General features: G+C 40.6%; 1 protein-coding gene across 1 annotated transcript in view; it reads left to right on the top strand.

The window, feature by feature from the left end:
* Positions 1–2,497: 2,497 nt before the first annotated feature.
* toy (twin of eyeless) overlaps positions 2,498–21,979 on the top strand; it is a 61,606-nt gene continuing 42,124 nt past the window's right edge. Inside the window, exons 1-3 of the mRNA XM_028305172.1 lie at positions 2,498–2,522; positions 11,759–11,984; positions 18,484–18,664. Of these exons, the coding sequence (XP_028160973.1) occupies positions 2,498–2,522; positions 11,759–11,984; positions 18,484–18,664 (432 nt within the window). The remainder of the gene's footprint in view (positions 2,523–11,758; positions 11,985–18,483; positions 18,665–21,979) is intronic.

The following is a 21,979-nucleotide window of genomic DNA, read 5'->3' as shown; positions in this document are numbered from 1 at the left end:
CGTGATGGTGTCAGGGCGCATCCCTAAAAGGCGACAAGCCGAGGCCTCCTGGAAGATACCCCACAAAGGTTGGTCCATTGGTCCTGTAACCCTTCTAGTTACACTCCTATAGAGGCCAGTAGCGCACGCCACCACCACGCTGGTGGGCGGGCTGGTGGCGCCGCCGCGGGAACCCACCACGGCGGCCGAGGCCTTCTGGAAGATGCCGCACAAAGGTTGGTCCATTGGTACTGTGACCCTTCTAGTTGAAGTAGCTTAGACTCCTATAGAGACAGTAGCCCTCGCAAGCCACCACGCTGGTGGGCGGGCTGGTCGCGCCGCCGCGGGAGCCCACCACGGCGGCCGAGGCCTTCTGGAAGATGCCGCACAAAGGTTGGTCCATTGGTACTGTGACCCTTCTAGTTGAAGTAGCTTAGACTCCTATAGAGACAGTAGCCCTCGCAAGCCACCACGCTGGTGGGCGGGCTGGTGGCGCCGCCGCGGGAGCCCACCACGGCGGCCGAGGCCTTCTGGAAGATGCCGCACAAAGGTTGGTCTATTGGTACTGTGACCCTTCTAGTTGAAGTAGCTAGTTCATTTTAAAGTAGAATAGGAACACCCCTACTGTGCTTTAGGCGACAATAGCCCAGCGGTGTCAGTGGCCTTCTGGAAGATGCCCCACAAAGGTTGGTCCATTGGTACTGTGACCCTTCTAGTTGACGTAGATAGTTCATTCATACAGCTTGGCTTCCAGTGAAATCCAAGCAGTGGAGGTTGTAATCCCGGATATGGCTGGCTATACAAAACTTGCAGTCAATGTGGCTGATGCTTTTGGAAGATGCCGCACAAAGGTTGGTCCTTTGGTACTGTGACCTTTCTAGTTGATGTAGCTTAGACTCCTATAGAGGCCACAATAGCCTGGCGGGACAAGGCGCATCCCTAAAAGGCAACAAGCTGCAATAGCCCCACAGTGTCTGTGTGAACGAGGCCTTCTGGAAGATGCCGCACAAAGGTCGGTCCATTGGTACTGTGACCCTTCTACTTGAAGTTGCTTAAACTCCTATAGAGGCAACAGTAGTCCGCGCACGCCGCCACCACGCTGGTGGGCGGGCTGGTCGCTGGAGCCCACCACGGCGGCCGAGGCCTTCTGGAAGATGCCGCACAAAGGTTGGTCCATTGGTACTGTGACCCTTCTAGTTGACGTAGATAGTTTATTTCTCAGAGGCACTGTCCGTGATTCCATCAGCGTAGAATAGACACACTCCTACTGTGCTTGAGGCGACAAGAGTCCAACGGTGTCAATGTAGCCGAGGCCTTCTGGAAGATGCCGTACAAAGGTTGGTCCATTGGTACTGTGACCCTTCTAGTTGACGTAGATAGTTTATTTCTCAGAGGCACTGCCCGTGATTCCATCAGCGTAGAATAGACACACTCCTACTGTGCTTGAGGCGACAAGAGTCTAACGGTGTCAATGTGGCAGAGGCTTCTGGAAAATCTCGCACAAAGGTTGGTCCATTGGTACTGTGACCCTTCTAGTTGACGTAGCTTAGATTCCATAATAACCTCTAATGAGCCGACAATATAGTCCAACGCAATGGTGTCACTGCGGCCGAGGCAGGAAGATGTCGCACAAAGGTTGGTCCATTGGTACTGTGACCCTTCTAGTTGACGTAGATAGTTTATTCCTCAGAGGCACTGCCCGTGATTCCATCAGCGTAGAATAGACACACCCCTACTGTGCTTGAGGCGACAAGAGCCCAACGGTGTCAATGTGGCAGAGGCTTCTGGAAAATCTCGCACAAAGGTTGGTCCATTGGTACTGTGACCCTTCTAGTTGATGTAGCTTAGACTCCTATAGAGACAGTAGCCCTCGCAAGCCACCACGCTGGTGGGCGGGCTGGTCGCGCCGCCGCGGGAGCCCACCACGGCGGCCGAGGCCTTCTGGAAGATGCCGCACAAAGGTTGGTCCATTGGTACTGTGACCCTTCTAGTTGACGTAGCTTAGATTCCATAATAGCCTCTAATGAGCCGACAATATAGCCCAAAGCAATGGTGTCACTGCGGACGAGGCTTCAGGAAGATGTCGCACAAAGGTTGGTCCATTGGTACTGTAACCCTTCTAGTTGAAGTAGCTTAGACTTCTAATAGAGACCACAATAGCCCAGCGGCTCAGGGCGCATCCCTAAAAGGCGACAAGCCACTATATCGCAACGATGAACGCCTTCTGGCTGATGCCCCACAAAGGTTGGTCCATTGGTACTGTAACTCTTCTAGTTGATCTAGCCTAGACTTCTATTAGAGGCCACAATAGCCCAAGGCAACGGTGTCAGCATGTGTCAGTGTGACCGAGGCCTTCTGGAAGATGCCGCACAAAGGTTGGTCCATTAGTATTGTGACCCTTCTAGTTGATGTAGCTAGTTCATTGTATAGCCTATGGTTCCACCAGAGTAGAAGAGGAACATTGTGTTTGAGGCGGCAATAGCCCAACGGTGTCATTGCGGCAGATACCTTCTGGAAGATGCCTCACAAAGGTTGGTCCATTGGTACTGTGACCCTCTAGTTGATGTAGCTAGTTCTGTCCCTTTTAGGCCTTTCAGCCAGTGGTTCCATCAGAGTAGAATAGGAACACCCCCATTGTGTTTGAGGCGGCAATAGCCCAGCAGTGTCAGAGGCCTTCTGGAAGATGCTGCTCCAAGGTTGGTCTATTGGCCTACTGTGAACCTGTGTGCTAGTTTATTCATATTTAGTCTATAAGTACTAGATTTTCCTGCGTAAATTCCCGTCTGTCACAGAAAGTCCATAACTAATGCGTATCCTTCTAAAAATCGGAAATAAAAATTAAATTATCGTTTTTTTCCCTGAATCTCAAACTATCGAGGAAGCTAATGTAGGGACGGTATTGGTTCATTAAATTAGACGTACTAGTTCTATTCTTGTATCTGTTTTATATTTTGAAATTCATCATCATCATCATCATCTTCATCTCAGCCATAGGACGTCCACTGCTGAACATAGGCCTCCCCCAATGCTTTCTATGTTACCCGGTTAGTAGCTGCCCACGTCCAGCGCTTTCCTGCTACCTTTATGATGTCGTCGGTCCACCTTGTGGGTGGATTTTGAAATTGCAAATAAATATTTACCACACTCATGTCAGACACGAAAGACTAGTTGAGATGCATAAGAAAAAAATCAAACTTGCTCTATATCTAACTTGAAAACACCTAAACCGAACAAACTGCATAACCCCAGCGTATCTCATTAATACGCCAAAGTTATAACAAGCTGCGATAATCCCAGCATCTTAGGCCAAGTTTTTAGCTTCTAAAACACGTTAATAACACGGCTAACAAGGTAGCGACTTGGCCACTTGTTTACAACAAGCGTTACAAGTTACTACTGTACGAGTAGTTGCGGCAAACTTGGCGGCTTTTGCTTGGTCTTAGGATTTGGTTTTGTGGGGAGGTACTACGGGAATTAGGTTTTAAAGTGAGTTAAGAATAGTTTAGATAGATAACAATTAACGTCTAAACGTAAATTCTATAATAGTAAAACAACGCCTTAATATATTATGATTTTAATGACTAAATACTGAATTTGGCTATAATACTGTCCTAATATTAAGATTCATTCATATGTTTAAATCGCTCTATAAATTTAAATCAATACTTACTTCACTGAAGGTGTTTAGTATCGATAACTGTATTAAGTATGTTATGTAGAGTTATTAATTTTAGATCTATCACCTGGTGGTTAGCGTACTGGATGGAAACTGCAGCTGCGGCTATAAAAAAATATATGATTTAAACATACTCAGAGCTTTTTTTTTATTTGGAAAACATACAGCTTATAGTTTAAACACAGATTATTCGATTTTAAGCCCTAAAGTAAAAACTCTACCTACTTTGGGTAGATCATAGAGGTCTTGTCCAAAACTGGCCACTTTGAGTTCCATCGAGTAACCCTAGTACCTCCTCCTCCGCGAAGCTTTAACCCGCGTCCTGTTGCTAGGCAACCGTTGCATCTGCGCAGTAGAGCCTCCGACCTGATCATTGTAGCCTTCAACGCTACCAAAACAATGCGAAGTAAAAGAATGTTAAAGTTGAATACAGATTTTTACTCAAAAATTGTCTCAAGTCGAAATTAAAATTCACGACCTTTCTCTTGATAGCCTCGAAGTAGAAATTTAACGCTGTTAGCCAGCGTGTAGGTAGGTTTCCAAAATGATTGACCAAAATATTGTTGCATATTGAAATAGGTTTGAATTAAGAAGCGAATTCAATATGTTTTAAGTGGCAAATTAACCCATTACCACTGTCTCCACTGCTCAGCGGCCAGAGCCCGACGAGCGAAAGGTCATAAGTTCAGTTTACAGTGAAGACAGTACATTTTTCCAATATTTAAATTAGCATAAGATAACCTTAAAATTCTTGCTTGGGAGGCCTTTCTCCAGCAGTGGATGTCATATGGCTGAAACTGAAATGAACGAACGAACCTTGAATGCAAAAAATCGTAACTGATAATTAAGCTTTATTACCTAGAACCTATCCTAATCCGTCAGCTATAAACTAAACCAAAACTGACACATCGCATCGCCTGAGTTGCGAAGTCAGCAACTTACTGACCGGCTAACAGACGGCATCGACCCGCGCCTAAGTTTGTTTGCGACTACCTTCCAGCTATGTCTAGTTATCTGTGACTACGAGTCTATGGTTTGCAATGTCTACTTGTCTCTTAAAGGGACTGTAGGGTGACAGGAAAAATTGGTATATTGTTCAATTTTATTTAAGAGACTCTTAGTCAAGTAATTTAAGACTATGATAAAATGTATTAAAAAGAGTTCGGCAACAGCTATAGAAATACAAGTACCTACATCGTAAAATTACGATATTTATTCTTGTCAAATATTTGCCTTGTGAATAGATACTACATACTTAGCTAGACCCTGAAAATATTGAAAACCTAGACTCTGAGTGAAAATATTGAAAAATAATTCCTCAGAACTTTTTTGGTTGACTCAAGACTACTATTGACCAAACTGAAAACAGTGACTTTTTCATGTCTCATCTGGGAATTGAACCCAGGAACTCTACATCGAGAGAGTCCAACTCGTTAACTACTAAATTCATGCTCTAAAATATTGATGAGTGCAACATACGTCTCTTTTAGTTAGTTTTCCAAACTAAGAGCTTTCAAACAAGACATAATCATAACAAATAACATAAACAGACATTGCAGAAGCTCAGCAAAATATTAAATTCTTCAAACGCGTTGCACAAAGAAATCCCTTCATTTCACAAAACGTTTCAATTTAAAACCATTCTCAAACTCGACAAACCGTAGAAATCTCTACATAAGTAGATACATACACTCAGTTGTTCCAAGTAAACTGGGCATGCGGCAACTGTGTCATATTAGACGCCAGATAAAGACAAATAGACCGGAAAAACAGCTGTGTGAGAGGGATAAACATGGTTCCCATTGTCGCCCCGTTGGAATTTTAATGATTTACTCGCTGCTCGCGCCTGATTTTTGCGCCGTATTAACGTGTGGAGGTTTCCTTTAGCTGAAAATGGGTTCTGTGTTCTTATAATAACGTGTTAGGAAGTAAGGCATGAATTAAAATAGTTTGATGTTCTTACTTATACTGATTATACAGGATTTGAATAGAGCAAACTTAGATTACTGTCAAGAACTTTATTATTCGTCATTATTCTTGGAAATGAAAGCTTTTCAATTATTCTTTGCGGTTAACCAAAGTAATTTATGTATAGTCTTTTAATCAATCTGTGTCTATTTTCTGTCTATGATTTTACAACAAATTACAGCTTATGTCTTTGTCCGAGGTTCAATCTATCTCTATGCCAAAATTCATCAACATTGGTCTACCGATTTAAGGATGAAAAATTAAGAAATACCTTTTGGAGTGTAATTTTTAGTTCGAACTATGGATTAGCTACTTAACCAAAAACAGCTAAATATAACGGTAAAATAAATGACAAACACAAATTAGTTTTGAATAACAGTACCTTTCGCTAAATAGTTATTGTCCCTTACACTTGGTTAAAAAGCTCCAAGTCTGAGTCGATAGTTTAAAAAGCCCTAAACAATGAAAGCTCTTTGTTTGTAAGCTTCTACTGAGCGGATAATCGTGTTTTGTGTTTGAAGATTACTCTAACTTGTTTCATTTATTTCAGTTTGTGTATTGAATAGCGTTGTTTTTAACCTAACTGTACTTTTAATTAAAAATTGTGTTTCAATGTTATTTCAATCTGATTCAAGCAAACAGCATTTTTTATGGCTAAACGTAGTTGATACAATAGTACCTACATTTATTGTAAGTTTCAATTTAAAATGTGTTTTGATTATTTTGCAAACTTTCGACCTCGATTCGATGTCGACTAAATTGAATGGTAAACATTGTATTGAGTGTGAAGTACCTACTACTGAATTCAGTCGTCAGTACGTTATTTTTGTTCACCTAAAAAACACATAAAATGCCACCGTCATTTTTTTCCTTTTTTTCAGATTGAACAATATCAAATCAATACAGTTGAAGGTCGAGTTAACATCTAAAAACCTTGGAGGTTAGACTTGATGCTAATATCTGTACAAAAAGTAGGTAATCGATAACAGTTAACTTGCTAAGTATATGCCTTCTCTCGTATTGAAACTTGTCAATAACATAAGAAAGATACATGTATTTCTCTACACACTTCAGTGCTATAATAAGCACTAACGATATTTTGACGTTCTAAACTTCGTTGTTTATTTCAAAACCAACACATTTCTATCAAAGTACGATCGTTCCACCGAGGTACGAATTCACACACAACCATGAATGACTGCATTTGTTTTTTTTTTTGCACAAGGGGGCGTGGCTGTAGACATTTGCTATAAATTACGTCACAGCGAAACAAACTATCGAATCGAATGAGTGAATGGGACTGGCGACTGTGAAATATGGCATGAAAAACGTTCATTCAGCAGTTTGACTTTTTGAAATGCGTGTTATTTTTTTTCATGTGGGTTCGAGAGTTGATAACTATATTTTTTAATTTAGTTTTTTTTTATGGAGTATCTAGTAATGGAAGATTATTAGAATTGTAGTGATAATTATAATTAATTAATAAATAAATACATATTAAACAAATACTTTTAAACCAACTTGCCTATGTTCTTACGGGGCATTATAAAAGCAGGGTCATTGACATTAATTTAGACTCGCAAAGTTGTTACTTTAACAAAACCGATAACAAAGATTTCAAGTTTTGAGCTTAAAGCTCTTACTCTATAAGTTTACAAGTATTGTACTAATAAATAAAAGTAAATACGATATACCATAAGTTAGCTTCATTTTGATATTTTTTCATTTAATCATCAATCAATACTTTTCTTGCTCATGATCAAGGTTTGAAAGCTTGTTTTAGGCTTAATGATAATTTTTTAACTTTCCTTCTATTTTTTTAGACAAACCAGCTGACTTTAACTGAAATTTGACAAAATTTACCGTTTGAATTCACCAAACGTTATCAACATCATCATCCCCAAACCAGATTCGTTCAAAATGGCGTCTGCTGTCACAATTAATTCTCCCCTTTAAGTTTAATAAAACAGATACAATAATAATACAGGACGGGGGGTGTCGTCGCCAGGTGTGCGGGCACCCTAATGTGATGCACTTATGTATCATGTATTTATAAAGTTTGATTAATGTGTCTGTGAGATAGTAAATAAGCTGGGTAAACATTTTTTGGTACATAGAGGTTTTGCTTATTGATTTTAGGTTAAGAGTGGTCTGTAATGAATAATACTTGGCTTTATTTTTTGGGACGTAATGATTATTGTGTGATAAAATAAATAAATAAATAAATCTTTGGACAATTTCACACAGCGCCAGCTAGCCCAAGAGTAAGCAACTTAATGCTTGTGTTATGGGTGCTAGCTTAACGGATATACTACTTATATACTTTTTTTTTAAATACATACATATTATACATAGTCACACCCAGACCCGTCACAGAAATTAAAATTCGTCATTTCAATTTCTGCCCGGCCGAAAAATCACTGAGTAATACATAATTTATAGAGCAAAGATAGCAAGGTTTAATATGCTCAAGTATGATCCTAAATTGAATATCATTAATAATAATATAAATGACTCTCAAAAATTAGACCCTCATAGGTCAAAAATGGTGGAATTCAAGCTAGATTACTTTGTTATTTTGAATAGATGATTTTTGTTTCGTTATGCCATCAATGTATCATATTCATACTTACCTATAATTGTACGATTGGAAATAATAAATTAACATAAATATCTACACATTAAACTATTTTTACAGAACCACAGTCCATAAACTACAGTCATGAAAAAAACAGGAATTCTTATCTAAATTGCTCTACGACCGCGGCACTAAAACCCGAACATACCTACCCAACATAGTGACGTCGACAAAACTATAAATACGAACACAAGTACAACTACACATGAAATTTATAGCGTTGGCCCCATAAAAACGGGGATTAAAAATAAATCGCTCGAATAAATTGCACCTCTGAAATTAAAACACTCCCTCATGCGACACGCGGCACTCGCAGCGACAGTGGCTTTGCGGCTGGCGTAAATTTTAAGCGGCAGTGGGTGGCCATAAGCGGGAGCGAGTAGCGATAACCGATAGATAGACGTCATGTGACGTTACCGTGTAGGATTTTGAGTCACAACCACTGGATTTTTAGTTTTTTTTTTTCATGCACAACGAGGACGCTCTTGACCTGCATCTAACCTGATGGAAAGTGATGATCAGAGCGAGATTCCTCGACCACAGAATTCAGATTGATTAGATTAATCTATAGGTCGCGTAAAGAGAATTGAGGCCATCAATAGAAGAAAACATTGGTATCTGTACCTTTACGCTGTCTGCGCGGACGTCTTGCTTATTCGAACTGGCAATTGCTTTCTGTATCGCTTGCAGACATTTAACTATTCGTGCTAGCGTATTCGATATTTGAATTCGAATGTGTAATGTGCTATTCCATTCAAAAATTACATCAGTGTGATTACGTTCGCTTTAACTTTTCTTGAGCGATCTATAACAGCCGCTTAAAGAGCGCTTTCACATTTAGGCGACTTTAGCAGCGCGACAAACGCGCGACAGACGCGCTGCCGATAATTTTATACTACATGACAGCGGATCCCTGCCTTCACATTATAAAAACGCCGCTGCCGCGCTGCTGTCGCTCTTCTAACGCCCTAATGTGAAAGCGCTCTAAGTGTATATTTTATACCATCGACCCAGGGCGTCGGTGGGTGTGCGCAACGATGTCCATTGTTCTTTTAGCGGCCGCTTGTTACGGCAAGAGGTGTGATTAACAACGGCCGGCGCGACAACCTCTCGTCAAATTGACGCCGTACTCCCGTCATATTGACGCGTTAATTAATTGGCGGATCGGCAGCTCGTTTGTTTTTTGAAAGGTACCTACTAATAAGCATGTACATATTGGAAAGTTGGGATCAATAAGTCAGGCGATTTAAGTTTGAAGTCTTTAAATCCTAGCTATGTAGCTAATCCTAAAAAGATATTGAAATCATATTTGTCTGGACTGGATACTTTTTATAGGAGTCTTCCATATTTTTTCTTCCAGCAACTGAGCCCACTCTACAATGCATGCTAGAGCATATTTTTGTTAATTTGGTGTTTAATTTATTAATAAAAACTTTAAAAAATTCAAGATGAAAAATTACTGGAAGAAAAAATATTAAAAATTTCAATCCAGCGACTTGGCCCGTGGACCAAATTAAAAGTGGGCCAAGTCACTGGAAGACTCAAGCATGTAATCATGACTATCAATATTTAGTAACTTACTTTTACTTTGACAATTCTTTCAAAGACTGCGGTTTTGTTATCTTTGTCACGACATCAAGTCAAATATCTAGGTCTAGCATTTCAGTTGTACAGCCGTTAAATCCCGATGTAGACTCTGTAGAACCTTCTGTGATCGTAATAGGTGTCATTTTGGAAACTGCGTTCGACTGTACTATCAAGACAATAATCCAATCGCGATCAAGCGGGCAGATAACTAAAAACAAAAGAATACCGCTTCGAATTCAACGCACGCTCCACGAAAATTATACGCGGACAACCGCAAAAAAGGGCCAAAACAATGAACTCTCTTCCCCCACCCTTTAAGGCCTTAATCAAGACCCTGCCCCAAATTCGCCCACAAATTGCATCCAATTGTTCACTTTTTACCGCGAGGCGTGTTTGGCAGGGGTGTGTAAAAAAAGGAATTATCTGGCGGACCGACGGTTGGGCGCATCTGATCTAATGCGAGCCTATTGAGGCCTATTGGCGTGAACACGACGATTATAATTGAGCACAACTGCCGGTTAAAACCATCTGTAATTTTGCGTACGATTAAAGGCTACATGTTAAAGTGGGAAGCAATTGCCAGCTTCAAATTTGGCGAGGGCTTCTCATTAATGTCGCAAACGAAATGATAAGTTTATAAGAGCATATTGTCTTAGTTAAAGACTTTGGCACGTATTCATTAAGTATTGATTTGACTGAGCTGAAAAGCCAGTGGGGTAGTTTGTTCGTTACATATTATTTACATAATATTAGAATTAGAATGGATGGAAAGGTGTTTCATACTCTTCCATGCATCATTGAACCAATTTAGACGAAATTTGGTATATAGAGACCCAGAAAAAACATATGAGGGACTATGACAGACCGAAATTCATGCGGGTAAAACCGCGGGCAAAAGTTACTTACTCAAATAATTAAAAAATACTTACACATCCGAATAATCCGAAGTTCGAAGACGAGTTCGAAGACTGAACGATTTCAAATAATTCTTCATAATAAGAGTATGTCTTAAGTTTTTTATCAGTTAAAAAATATACGTATCTGCGGGATTAGGCGAACACTTGCGGTTCTTTGGAATCTACCGCGAAACCCTTTTTTTTACGGAACCCACTTTTTATTTAAGCGGATTATTTTTTTAAACGGGTTAAGGTTTATACCTCTTTCGGGAGATGCGTATGCTATTTAAGTCTATGGTTTGCAGATTATTATCTTTCAGATAAAAGTTTTAAATGAAATATATCAATAGATTTCAAGAGACGACCACTTAAGTTGAAAATATGGTTTGAATTTTTTGGCAGATGGGTGTTTTCATTTATGTTTGGGGCCATTATGAAATTTATTTTAAAATCCTTGCAATTTATATGGAAGATGGTTTACGTGTTCGTTTTCTAAACCGAGTCATCATCATCATCATTTCAGCCATAGGACGTCCACTGCTGAACATAGGCATCCCCTAATGCTTTCCACGTTGATCTATTGGTAGCGGCCTGCGTCCAGCGCTTCCCTGCTACCTTTACGATGTCGTCGGTCCACCTTGTACTTAGGTGGACGTCCCACGCTGCGTTTTCCGGTACGCGGCCGGTATTCTACGAGTAAATTACGTTAATTGACCTAATTTTATTTGGCTTTTATTTTATTTACTGAACTTCGCCTAAACATTTGTGCAAAACTAAATCAAATATCTTCAAATTCATCAACTCTTCCAAGACAATGAATAAATTATAATGACGGCACTTTAGACTCAAGTTATTGTTGCAAAACAACTTATTACATCTACACCTTATGGTGCCTTAGTGTTTTGCTTGGTTGTTGTCGTCTGTGCCTTAACAAAACTTTGTTCACCCATTTCGTAATTCAATGTCTATCACATTAGCCAACTTCCTATTTTCTATCAGTGTCCTTCCTTCCAGATGAGCTCATGCACAGCGCGGCGATGGGCGGCGGAGCGCTCTTTGGGTGCTCCTCAGCCGGCCACAGCGGCATCAACCAGCTCGGGGGCGTCTACGTCAACGGCCGGCCGCTGCCCGACTCCACGCGGCAGAAGATCGTGGAGCTGGCGCACTCGGGCGCGCGGCCGTGCGACATCTCCCGCATCCTGCAGGTCTCCAACGGCTGCGTGTCCAAGATCCTCGGCAGGTCAGTCGCTTGAACATGTCCTACATACAGGCCGCTGCCGGACTCCACGCGGCAGAAGATCGTGGAGCTGGCGCACTCGGGCGCGCGGCCGTGCGACATCTCCCGCATCCTGCAGGTCTCCAACGGCTGCGTGTCCAAGATCCTCGGCAGGTCAGTCGCTTGAACATGTCCTACATACAGGCCGCTGCCGGACTCCACGCGGCAGAAGATCGTGGAGCTGGCGCACTCGGGCGCGCGGCCGTGCGACATCTCCCGCATCCTGCAGGTCTCCAACGGCTGCGTGTCCAAGATCCTCGGCAGGTCAGTCGCTTGAACATGTCCTACATACAGGCCGCTGCCGGACTCCACGCGGCAGAAGATCGTGGAGCTGGCGCACTCGGGCGCGCGGCCGTGCGACATCTCCCGCATCCTGCAGGTCTCCAACGGCTGCGTGTCCAAGATCCTCGGCAGGTCAGTCGCTTGAACATGTCCTACATACAGGCCGCTGCCGGACTCCACGCGGCAGAAGATCGTGGAGCTGGCGCACTCGGGCGCGCGGCCGTGCGACATCTCCCGCATCCTGCAGGTCTCCAACGGCTGCGTGTCCAAGATCCTCGGCAGGTCAGTCGCTTGAACATGTCCTACATACAGGCCGCTGCCGGACTCCACGCGGCAGAAGATCGTGGAGCTGGCGCACTCGGGCGCGCGGCCGTGCGACATCTCCCGCATCCTGCAGGTCTCCAACGGCTGCGTGTCCAAGATCCTCGGCAGGTCAGTCGCTTGAACATGTCCTACATACAGGCCGCTGCCGGACTCCACGCGGCAGAAGATCGTGGAGCTGGCGCACTCGGGCGCGCGGCCGTGCGACATCTCCCGCATCCTGCAGGTCTCCAACGGCTGCGTGTCCAAGATTCTCGGCAGGTCAGTCGCTTGAACACGTCCTACATACAGGCCGCTGCCGCCACCTGAACACGTCCCTCTAACTTCAATAATCCTATACAGCTTCTTCGAGGACCTAGCGCTCTTCGAAGTCCCGATATGTGACGTCAGACGCAGCACAGAACAGGTCTCCAAAATCCTGGACAGGTCAGTCACTTGAACGTCGTCGTCTCACCTACATAGGCAATATAGCTGCTTCACGACGAAGATCGTCGACCTGGCGTACGTGGATAAAAGTGCATTCTGCAGATCTTCAACAAGTCTATCTTACTTGCCTTTTATAGTAAAAAATTTTAGAATACAAATAAAAGTCCTTTTACGAGAAAAATTATTTCATCTCAGATCATAACTGCTGAAATCGTCCAAAATATTGTTGCCGTATTTTAGAAACTATAAAAATCTTTTATTTTGGCGAGTACTAAAATAAAACGGCATTCACTCGAGTTAAAAGCAATATTAAAATTTAATCCAGTAATCGGAAACTATTCTGTTTTCTCCAGAAGTCTCGCACAAAGGCCAGACTAAGCACCCATAACAATTAAATCGAGTACCAATGTTAAACGAATTATTTGACACAAAACCATTGTGCAAATCGAAGACGGGGTCAGAGGAGCCACGCGTTCGTAAATTGACGGAATTCCCATACACTGCTGAGGCACGCACAATGGTGAGGCACAATGGGCGCCTTGGACAAAATTAAGGAATATTTCAATGAATTAATCAATACAATGAGTTTGCATTCCCATAGTGGATTGTTTTTGTTGACGTGTGCTCCGCGGGTGACGCGCTGGGAATCGACAGCGGTTGCGGCGTTAGGGGCATAATTTCGCCGTTTGATTGCGATTTTATCGGGAGATCAAGGAGGATTTCGGCCCTCGCCCTCTTATTGAAATGCAATTCGATTGTTTACGGTAATCGTGGCTTGACAAGCTCGAAATGTATTGCGAACAAATAGTTCAATTAAAAAATACTACCCTTATTTTCCATCAAATGCTTTTTCGTATTTTAGGCATGCACTTAGCTCCGGACAATTAAAAGATAGGTAGGTACTTCGTTTACTGATAAAATATCTAAACGTCAATTTAAATATCAATTTGATTCCCATCAAAAACATGTTTTCAAAATACTGATTGTCCCGAAACAACAACTTTACATTTCAATTGCACAGTGCTCTGACAATAGAAATCAATGGGAACAAAAAGTCAAAAGTCAATTCTGAACAATAAAAAAATGTAAAAGACGTCGATCAAAGGAGCTAGATCTTAATACAGGGTGTGCCTTTCAGGGCTGTCCCACGACCGCCCCTAAATAAAAATGAGAATAAAACAATTTATTTGGTAGTAATTGGCGCCCCTACTGGGCGAAACTGCTTGACGCCCGTTCAAGAGATCTTGTAGGAAAGTAAATTTTGCTTTGGGACCCTTTGCAGCGCCCTCTGGGCACATGTTATTATGCCGTAATGTTTTGCTTGTTAAGACATTGGCAAACAATTCGAGTGGTTTTCGAGAGGATGAGGTTATGAGTTTGTTGCCCTTGGTTTTGGAAGTGAGCAATTTATTTTTATTTTGATTTGAGTGCCAATAGTTACCACTTCCTACATTTCATGTGTTGCCTCTTAGGCATAGATTTTTCTATTTGATTTATTTACTTGCTAACTTCAGAGAAAAATTTGAAGTTAAATTGAGAAGAAGGCACAAACAATCCTATTCTTTGATTTTCGAACTGCTACGTGCGACTTTTCAGCCCACCAAACTCTAGTACAAGTTAGTTACCTGTGATTAAGAAACCTTTTGATTAAAAAATGCCACTTCTTTTCGCAAGCGAGTGTTCAGTGTATCAAACTTAAGAGTTCATAATCACCCGTATTTCCTCGCATTTTCGAATTATTTCCCTGCTAGAAAATTGCCCATTCCTACGCAGTCCCATTGCAAGTGTTGCCCATTTTCCCATACTCCCCTGACATTCTTATCGCGCCAATTACTTGAAGGGTTGGGGAGAAAGGGCAAACGTGGCAGGACTCCTAATTAAGGAAGACTCCTGCTGTTAACCAAAGCAAGTTCATGGTTTCAACCGTTTTCGATGGGAGATATGGGTAAAGTGGGATACTATTGAATTTTGTTTTGTTCATGTGGAGTTTTGATATGAGAAAAAATCGGTTTGCTAATTAACGTGCGTTTTTTTGCTACCGCTTTGTTTCTTTCAGTAAAATAAATACACAATGCGTGTGACTTTTCATAATATTATGAATGAACACTGAAAACTTTTTAATCTTTTTAATAAAAGTATATCTACGAAATTGTACGTACCTAATTGTTAATTTGACACACGAATACAAAATAAACTTAATATTAAAAGTATGTAATTATTATGACCTACAAGGTGGACTGACGACATCGTAAAGGTAGCAGGGAAGCGCTGGACGCAGGCCGCTACCAATCGATCAACGTGGAAAGCATTAGGGGAGGCCTATGTTCAGCAGTGGACGTCATAATATGGCTGAAATGATGATGATTATTATGACACTACATACAATGTCACGAGCATATCAAACTGAAAATGTTAGATACACAATTAAATTTGATTCAGATGCAACACTGTTTATCTTGACGTTGTCCTTGCATCTAAAACGAACTAAAAACGCCCACTTTAAACTCAATTCAATAATAACATTCCTTCCATGCGTGAAATAACTTCAACAAATCGATGTTATAACACTGTTACATATAAATAACCACTTCAAAAACAATCTCGATAAGTAGTCATTTGATTTGTCCCCCGTATCTTTGACCCCAGTGCTCCGATTACACGGTCTAGTAGGCAGAGTCTGTGCTGCCTTTAGCACAGTGTGTGCTATCAGTCGATGTTGAGAACATCGTTTATGGTATAGAGTAGTAACTTGAGATGCGTCGTTGTTCTTGGAATGAATACGTTTTTGTTTTGATAAATACATTTTAAAGTGTACATATTTTAAAAACCATGAGAGTGTGAGAGTGTTAAAAATTTTAACTAGAAAACTCTCAAACTTTCGATGTTTGGTATTTGATTTATTTAAAAAAAAACACTGTGTAGAGTGAAAATTAGTTAACATGTCTAAAAGTAAATTAACTGGCAACAAGCCGTTTTGAAACACATGTATTTTCATAATTAATAATGGTACGAGTAATATAACTAAGTATGTACTTACAGAGTAAAATGTATCAAGCTAAATCGGGTGGCATTTTAGTTAGTTTTAATAAGCAACAAAAATGCATAGTTGCTGACTGCGTACACTATACAATTTTCGCAAATGAATAGAAAATCGAATGATCGATATCTAATCGATGGTACAATCTGGCCAGCCTCCTGCGGTGGCACAGTTATTAGCGCGGCCTCTGAATCGCATTGTCGCGGTGAATTGAGCGATTTGTTGCCGATATTCCGATTCGAAGCTAATTCTGTTCACGACTTGGTTTTGATTGTGATTGGTGGACCTCAGTTATTTTGAGTTTGGCTTTTTCTATCGTGAAAATAGTGTGTTAGTTACGAATGATGAGGCTTCTAAGGCTGACGCCGTAATATTTAGTAGAGCTTGCTACGTATGTAAAAAGTTTTTGCGTAAGTAGGTATGACGTCAAATAAGTTTTTGAACTAACACAACTTCAACAAACTATCCAAAAATGTACGATCTTAAAAAAACTAATAAAAATATTTTAATTATTGCGTCGCGTACGGTAAGTAGTTTTGCATTCATTATAATGTACTTAGTAAACTAAAAGGCGTTTTACAGCAAAGAGTAAAAAACGGTTGTGCGGAAATTCAAATAACGCACCTAACTGAACTTCTTCACCAGTCTTTGTTAGAAAAGAAGAAAGAAACAAAAAATCTTCACTCGCAAAGTTCAGTGACCTCAACACTTAAATAAACTCTCAATTAATCTGTATTCACCGCCCCAACGTCAACCTGTCGCTGCCCGAGGCACAAGCGATTACGGCGCGGGTCCTTTAGACCCACCCCTGCTATTGACGGTATTGGGTTTCATTTACAAGGAATGCGCTTTTGAATGTTGCAAAACTGTAATTAAAGATATTTTGGACGATTTCGGTAATTATAGGGACATTTTGAGACTTATTTGGTAAGGCAATTTTTAATATGAGAGTAACACTTTTAATTAATTTAAATTAATAAAAATAGCGGAACTTTCTGAGAAGCCTAAAGAGGTTCAAGAAACAGATTTAAAATTGCTTACTTTAACTAGTTAACAAAGGCTCCAAGAAAAAGAAAGATGATAAGTATGTGAGCAGAAACTATTAAAACAATCTGTACATTTTGTACCTACCTACTAATATCAAAACGTACGCCAAAATACATTTCCCAGTTTAGTTTCAGGGCCTTTGATTTCACGATGTTACCCAGTTCAACAGTCTCTTGGCTGCCCCGACAATGCTAATGCAAACACTATCGTATCGACAGATGACAGCGTTTGATTGGACCGTGTGTATTTTAGGGTTAACATTTAAGTCTCTTGCAAAACAGTTTGCTATGATTTTTGACCGAACGAAAAATAAGTTTTATTTACTGTCATCGTACTGGCAACTTAGAAAAAAGAATTCAAGCATAGGCCACAAACAGAATATTAAAAGTAAAATACGTAACGTTCTATTTTTAAACGTTTTGTGGGCTCTATTTTAATGCCTACTCGATCGATAAGTTACGCTACCCGTATTATCACATTTTTTCCATCGATAGAAAAAAATAAAAATTGAAAGCCCACCTCATTCAGCCCCGCATTTGAGCTAAATATCGACACATTTCGATATCACAATAGATTCGCGCGAGTACATCCTGTATCAGTACAGACATCTTGCGTCCCCACACAATACATTTTCAACTTTGCCCCTTTGTGCTCTAATGCTCCAGGAGTGGAACGGGAAGCACCGGGATGGTTACAATACAAAACTTTGTTGATAGTATTAAGCGGAATTGATCGATTTATAATGGGGAACTAATAATGGAGCTTATCAAAGTTTGTTTTAGATTTAAAATTTAACCAACTATGTCTAGTTCATTTACCTACTATGGAGATCATTTACATTAATTCCAGTTTAAAAGGGCATAGTTACTTTTCGTGTACCTATTTCGGAAAATGCTAATGCCAAATGGATGGATGTCTTTTTTTACCTTCAAGCAATCAATGGGTTCAATTTATAATTAACTAATTGACAATGACAACCGAGATACTCAGTGTAACTCAGTGGGTATGTTACACCCAGTACTGGCTTCACGGCATTACCCATTGATGGCCAGTTTGTATCTACAACTTTTACTTGTGTATTTTCGCTCTCACCACTTTCCGCAATCCAAACTAAGATTAGTTTTGCACACAGATATTACGAGACTGGGTCTATCAAGCCCCGAGCCATCGGTGGGTCGAAGCCCCGGGTGGTAACATACTCATATTAACCATGTTACTTATAGCCAGCCTGCTTAGCGACATTTTAACGCTGTAATACCCATTGATGGCTAGTTTGCATATTACTTTTACCTGTGTATTTTCGCTCTCACCACTTTCCGCAATCCAAACTAAGATTAGCTTTGCACACAGATATTACGAGACTGGGTCTATCAAGCCTCGAGCCATCGGCGGGTCGAAGCCCCGGGTGGCCACCACCCCAGTGGTCCAGAAGATAGCGGACTACAAACGCGAGTGCCCGTCGATCTTCGCGTGGGAGATCAGGGATCGCCTGCTCAGCGAGAATGTGTGCAATAACGACAATATTCCTAGTGTGAGTATTCATTTGTTTTTTATTATTAGTTGTTTTTTTTCGGACGGACATTGCTGATATTTCATTATATTCAACGGGCTATAGCGCAGATGGCTCTCAATCATTATTAGGGCTGTACTAAACTGTAGTTGTGCTTTGCCCGTTGGCGCCAACGGTGGTTCCAACGCAACTCGTCCAATGTGTTGATTTAGAAGAATTAAATGCATTTATCACAAAGTTGGTGCCAATGCTATTTTCTAGTAGTAAGACGAAGTAGTAAATACTAGGAAGGAAGAATGTAAAGTACTTTGATGTGAATTCGATGTAATTAGACCGGTGATAATCTGCTCTATACATAGGATGACCTTAGGTTGCAGAGTAGAGCTTGTTAAGTAAGAGTAAATAGCCATATTACCTACTTCGTATCTTTTAACAAAAGTTTTAGAAAAGTTTATAAGTGCCTCTCTTATAAATTTTAAAGTTTTATATCTAAGGGTATTGTTATAGGATCACTCATCCTTGACATGTCACTGAATACCAATGTATGGAACACTACTCGACGTTACAAATGTCAAAACACTTTCAAACAATTTTCGAATTTAATTAAATCTGGCAAACATATGGCTCTGCCTATTGTGCCGCCCTCAAAATAAGCTGGTCAAAATCCTGGCGACATTCAGTCTGCTTTAATCCAATTTTGCAATATTCCGACGTAAAAACGAGTAACGACCATATGCCTCGACCAGTGGACCAGGCCCATTGTGCGACACAAGAAGGTAAAAGGACCTATCACATCATAATGCAACCGAGTCTATCCTGTCAACATTATTGATGGCAGCTTATAAAATTTCAGTTCGGGATGTTTGATCCATACCGTTTTATTGAGTTTTTGTTGTCCCTTATACAAATAGTTCTATTATCAAGTTTTGGAGAGTTCATAAATTTGCTAATTCAGTTTTATTGTCGTTTTGTATTGTTAAGCATTTGGAGTATCGGAGTAAATTCCTTAACTTCATATTTTGTATTATTTTGTAAGAAAAAAATAGGATTTAGAATTTTATTCGTTCTACGTACCTATCTGTACATTATTTGAATGTAAGTTTATCTTACTGCTAATCTATGCAAATTATTATTTTTTCTTCCCTTAGAAACTGGCCCAATCTGTCATAGTATACTAATTAAACCACATAAGCGAGGTATTCCTTTTTCAATCACCGCGTACAGATGTATATCACTTGACACCACAGTTGAATAAAACAAGCGACGGCGAGGCATCCTGCAATTAACGCTTACTAAAAAAATAACGAAACCGCGATCCTATGAAATATCATGCACGATATTAAATAAAGCTTTGCGCGGTGTGACACGACCGGTAATCGAACCAGACGTTTTGAGAGACATCTGCCCGGCCAATGAAGGCAAAAAATGACAAAGAACTTTTTTCGCCCACGTATAATTCATCGGTGCAATTTTTCTGTTAATAATGTCACAACTCGAATGCGTTTTGTGATCCCGAGCTTGCACGCCGAAATGTAAACACTTGGGCTAACAATGGACGCGGGAAAAAACGTTTTTGTTAGTTTTGAGTGTTGAATTGTTGGTTCTCTGTGGTTGGAAGTGTTTAGAGACACGCCGAGTGACATGATATTTATTTTGATTAGCTTTCGGCTACTTTCGAGTTTCATTTATCAAAGTTTGTTACTGAAAGCTTCATAGATTCATTTATAACAAAGAGACTATTTAATAACTTCAGTCAGTGTCTTAAAATAGAAGCTTAATTCCCTCACACAATCTCGCTTTCGAGCTCAACATCAAAACCTTTATAGCACAACGGCAACGTCATAACAATAGGCACAAAATATTACTCCGTAGAAACAATACGACTACCCAAGGGGAAACCCAGCCGCTACATCATACGCCAATGACAGACGCCAGACACACCTATGCTATAACCAATTATATCTGCTGCACCCCCGTAACACGGGACAAAATCGAAACACGGAATGGCCCTAGAAGATTCGGCGCCAAAGGGGCTATTTTTATGACTGTCGTACCTACGCACTCGGCCCAGTGGGCAAATAGGCGAAAGGGACAGCGAGCCGGTAAACACATATGCCGGAGAGAGACGGTTGTTTGTCGTGCGTTGCGTCGCGTAGTCATAACGGTCGAATGGGCGTGATGTTTCTTACCAACTGAAAGCGGACAAAAATACTTGGAACAATCGATCGGGCTCCGGCGAAGAACGGCGTAAGTGAGCTGTCGGCGCTAAGGCTGAAGTGGCGGTTTTATTGCACACACGTAGTAATACTATTCATCCAATGATATTACTTATTAACAGAATTTTGACAAATAGCACAGCTACATAAATTTTAATTGCAGTGTCATCTGTGATTAGATGTGAAAATAAATAGAGATGTATTTAGAGTTTAGATAGGATTAATAAAAATTTCTTCAGCGAAATATGATCCTTTTAGAACATTATTATTTGTACGGTGATCAAATTAATTTAGTAATTTAATAACCCTTTAATAACGTATGTTTTATAAACTAAATACAAATAAGTTTTGAATTTGACTAAATAAAACCATAGCAATCTAAAAAACCAGTTAACATTATGTGCTGCTAAGTGAAGATATAAATTAATAAAGAAATTTTCAGTGTTCCATGTCATATTAAAAACGCGCATTTTTTATTTTAAACAAAAAAAAACACTATTCCATAATTTTAAAATGCACATCTTACGTCATTCTTCTCCTCTAGCGCTACAAATCCTTTTACGCGTGAGTGCACAGAATATTTGCCGTCTCGTTCCCACACGCTGCGCCGCCGCAAGGATCTGCTATAAGTCATATTGCCGGCCCACTCTAGCGGATTAACGTCAACGCTTATGAGGGAATATACTTTTTGGGCTAGATGCTAATGTATGTTATTGACGTGTGCTTATAAAAATTCATCGCACCACCGCCCCTTCTTACTGATACAAGCCTCACTGAGGCCAAAAGTAAAATAAAAATGATGGCATTATTATAAAGAAACTAGCTTTCCGCCCGCGGCTTCGCCCGCGTGAATTTTTGTCTGTCACAGAAAAACTTTATCGCGCGCGTCCCTGTTTCAAAAACCGGGATAAAAACTATCCTATGTTCTTTCCCGGGACTCAAACTATCTCTATGCCGAATTTCATCAAAATCGGTTGCGAGGTTTAAGCGGGAAAGCGTAACAGACAGACAGACAGACAGACAGACAGAGTTACTTTCGCATTTATAATATTAGTTGGGATTGAGAGTGACAAGAATTTGGTGTGTTTCAATTTTTCAAAATATCAAATAAAGGTCCAGG

The sequence above is a fragment of the Ostrinia furnacalis genome, unplaced genomic scaffold (genome assembly GCF_004193835.3).
Source record: "Ostrinia furnacalis isolate ACB-3 unplaced genomic scaffold, ASM419383v2 OfSCF1638, whole genome shotgun sequence".
In the NCBI taxonomy this organism is placed as follows: Eukaryota; Metazoa; Arthropoda; class Insecta; order Lepidoptera; family Crambidae; genus Ostrinia; species Ostrinia furnacalis.
This window is presented reverse-complemented; position numbering and strand designations above follow the sequence as displayed.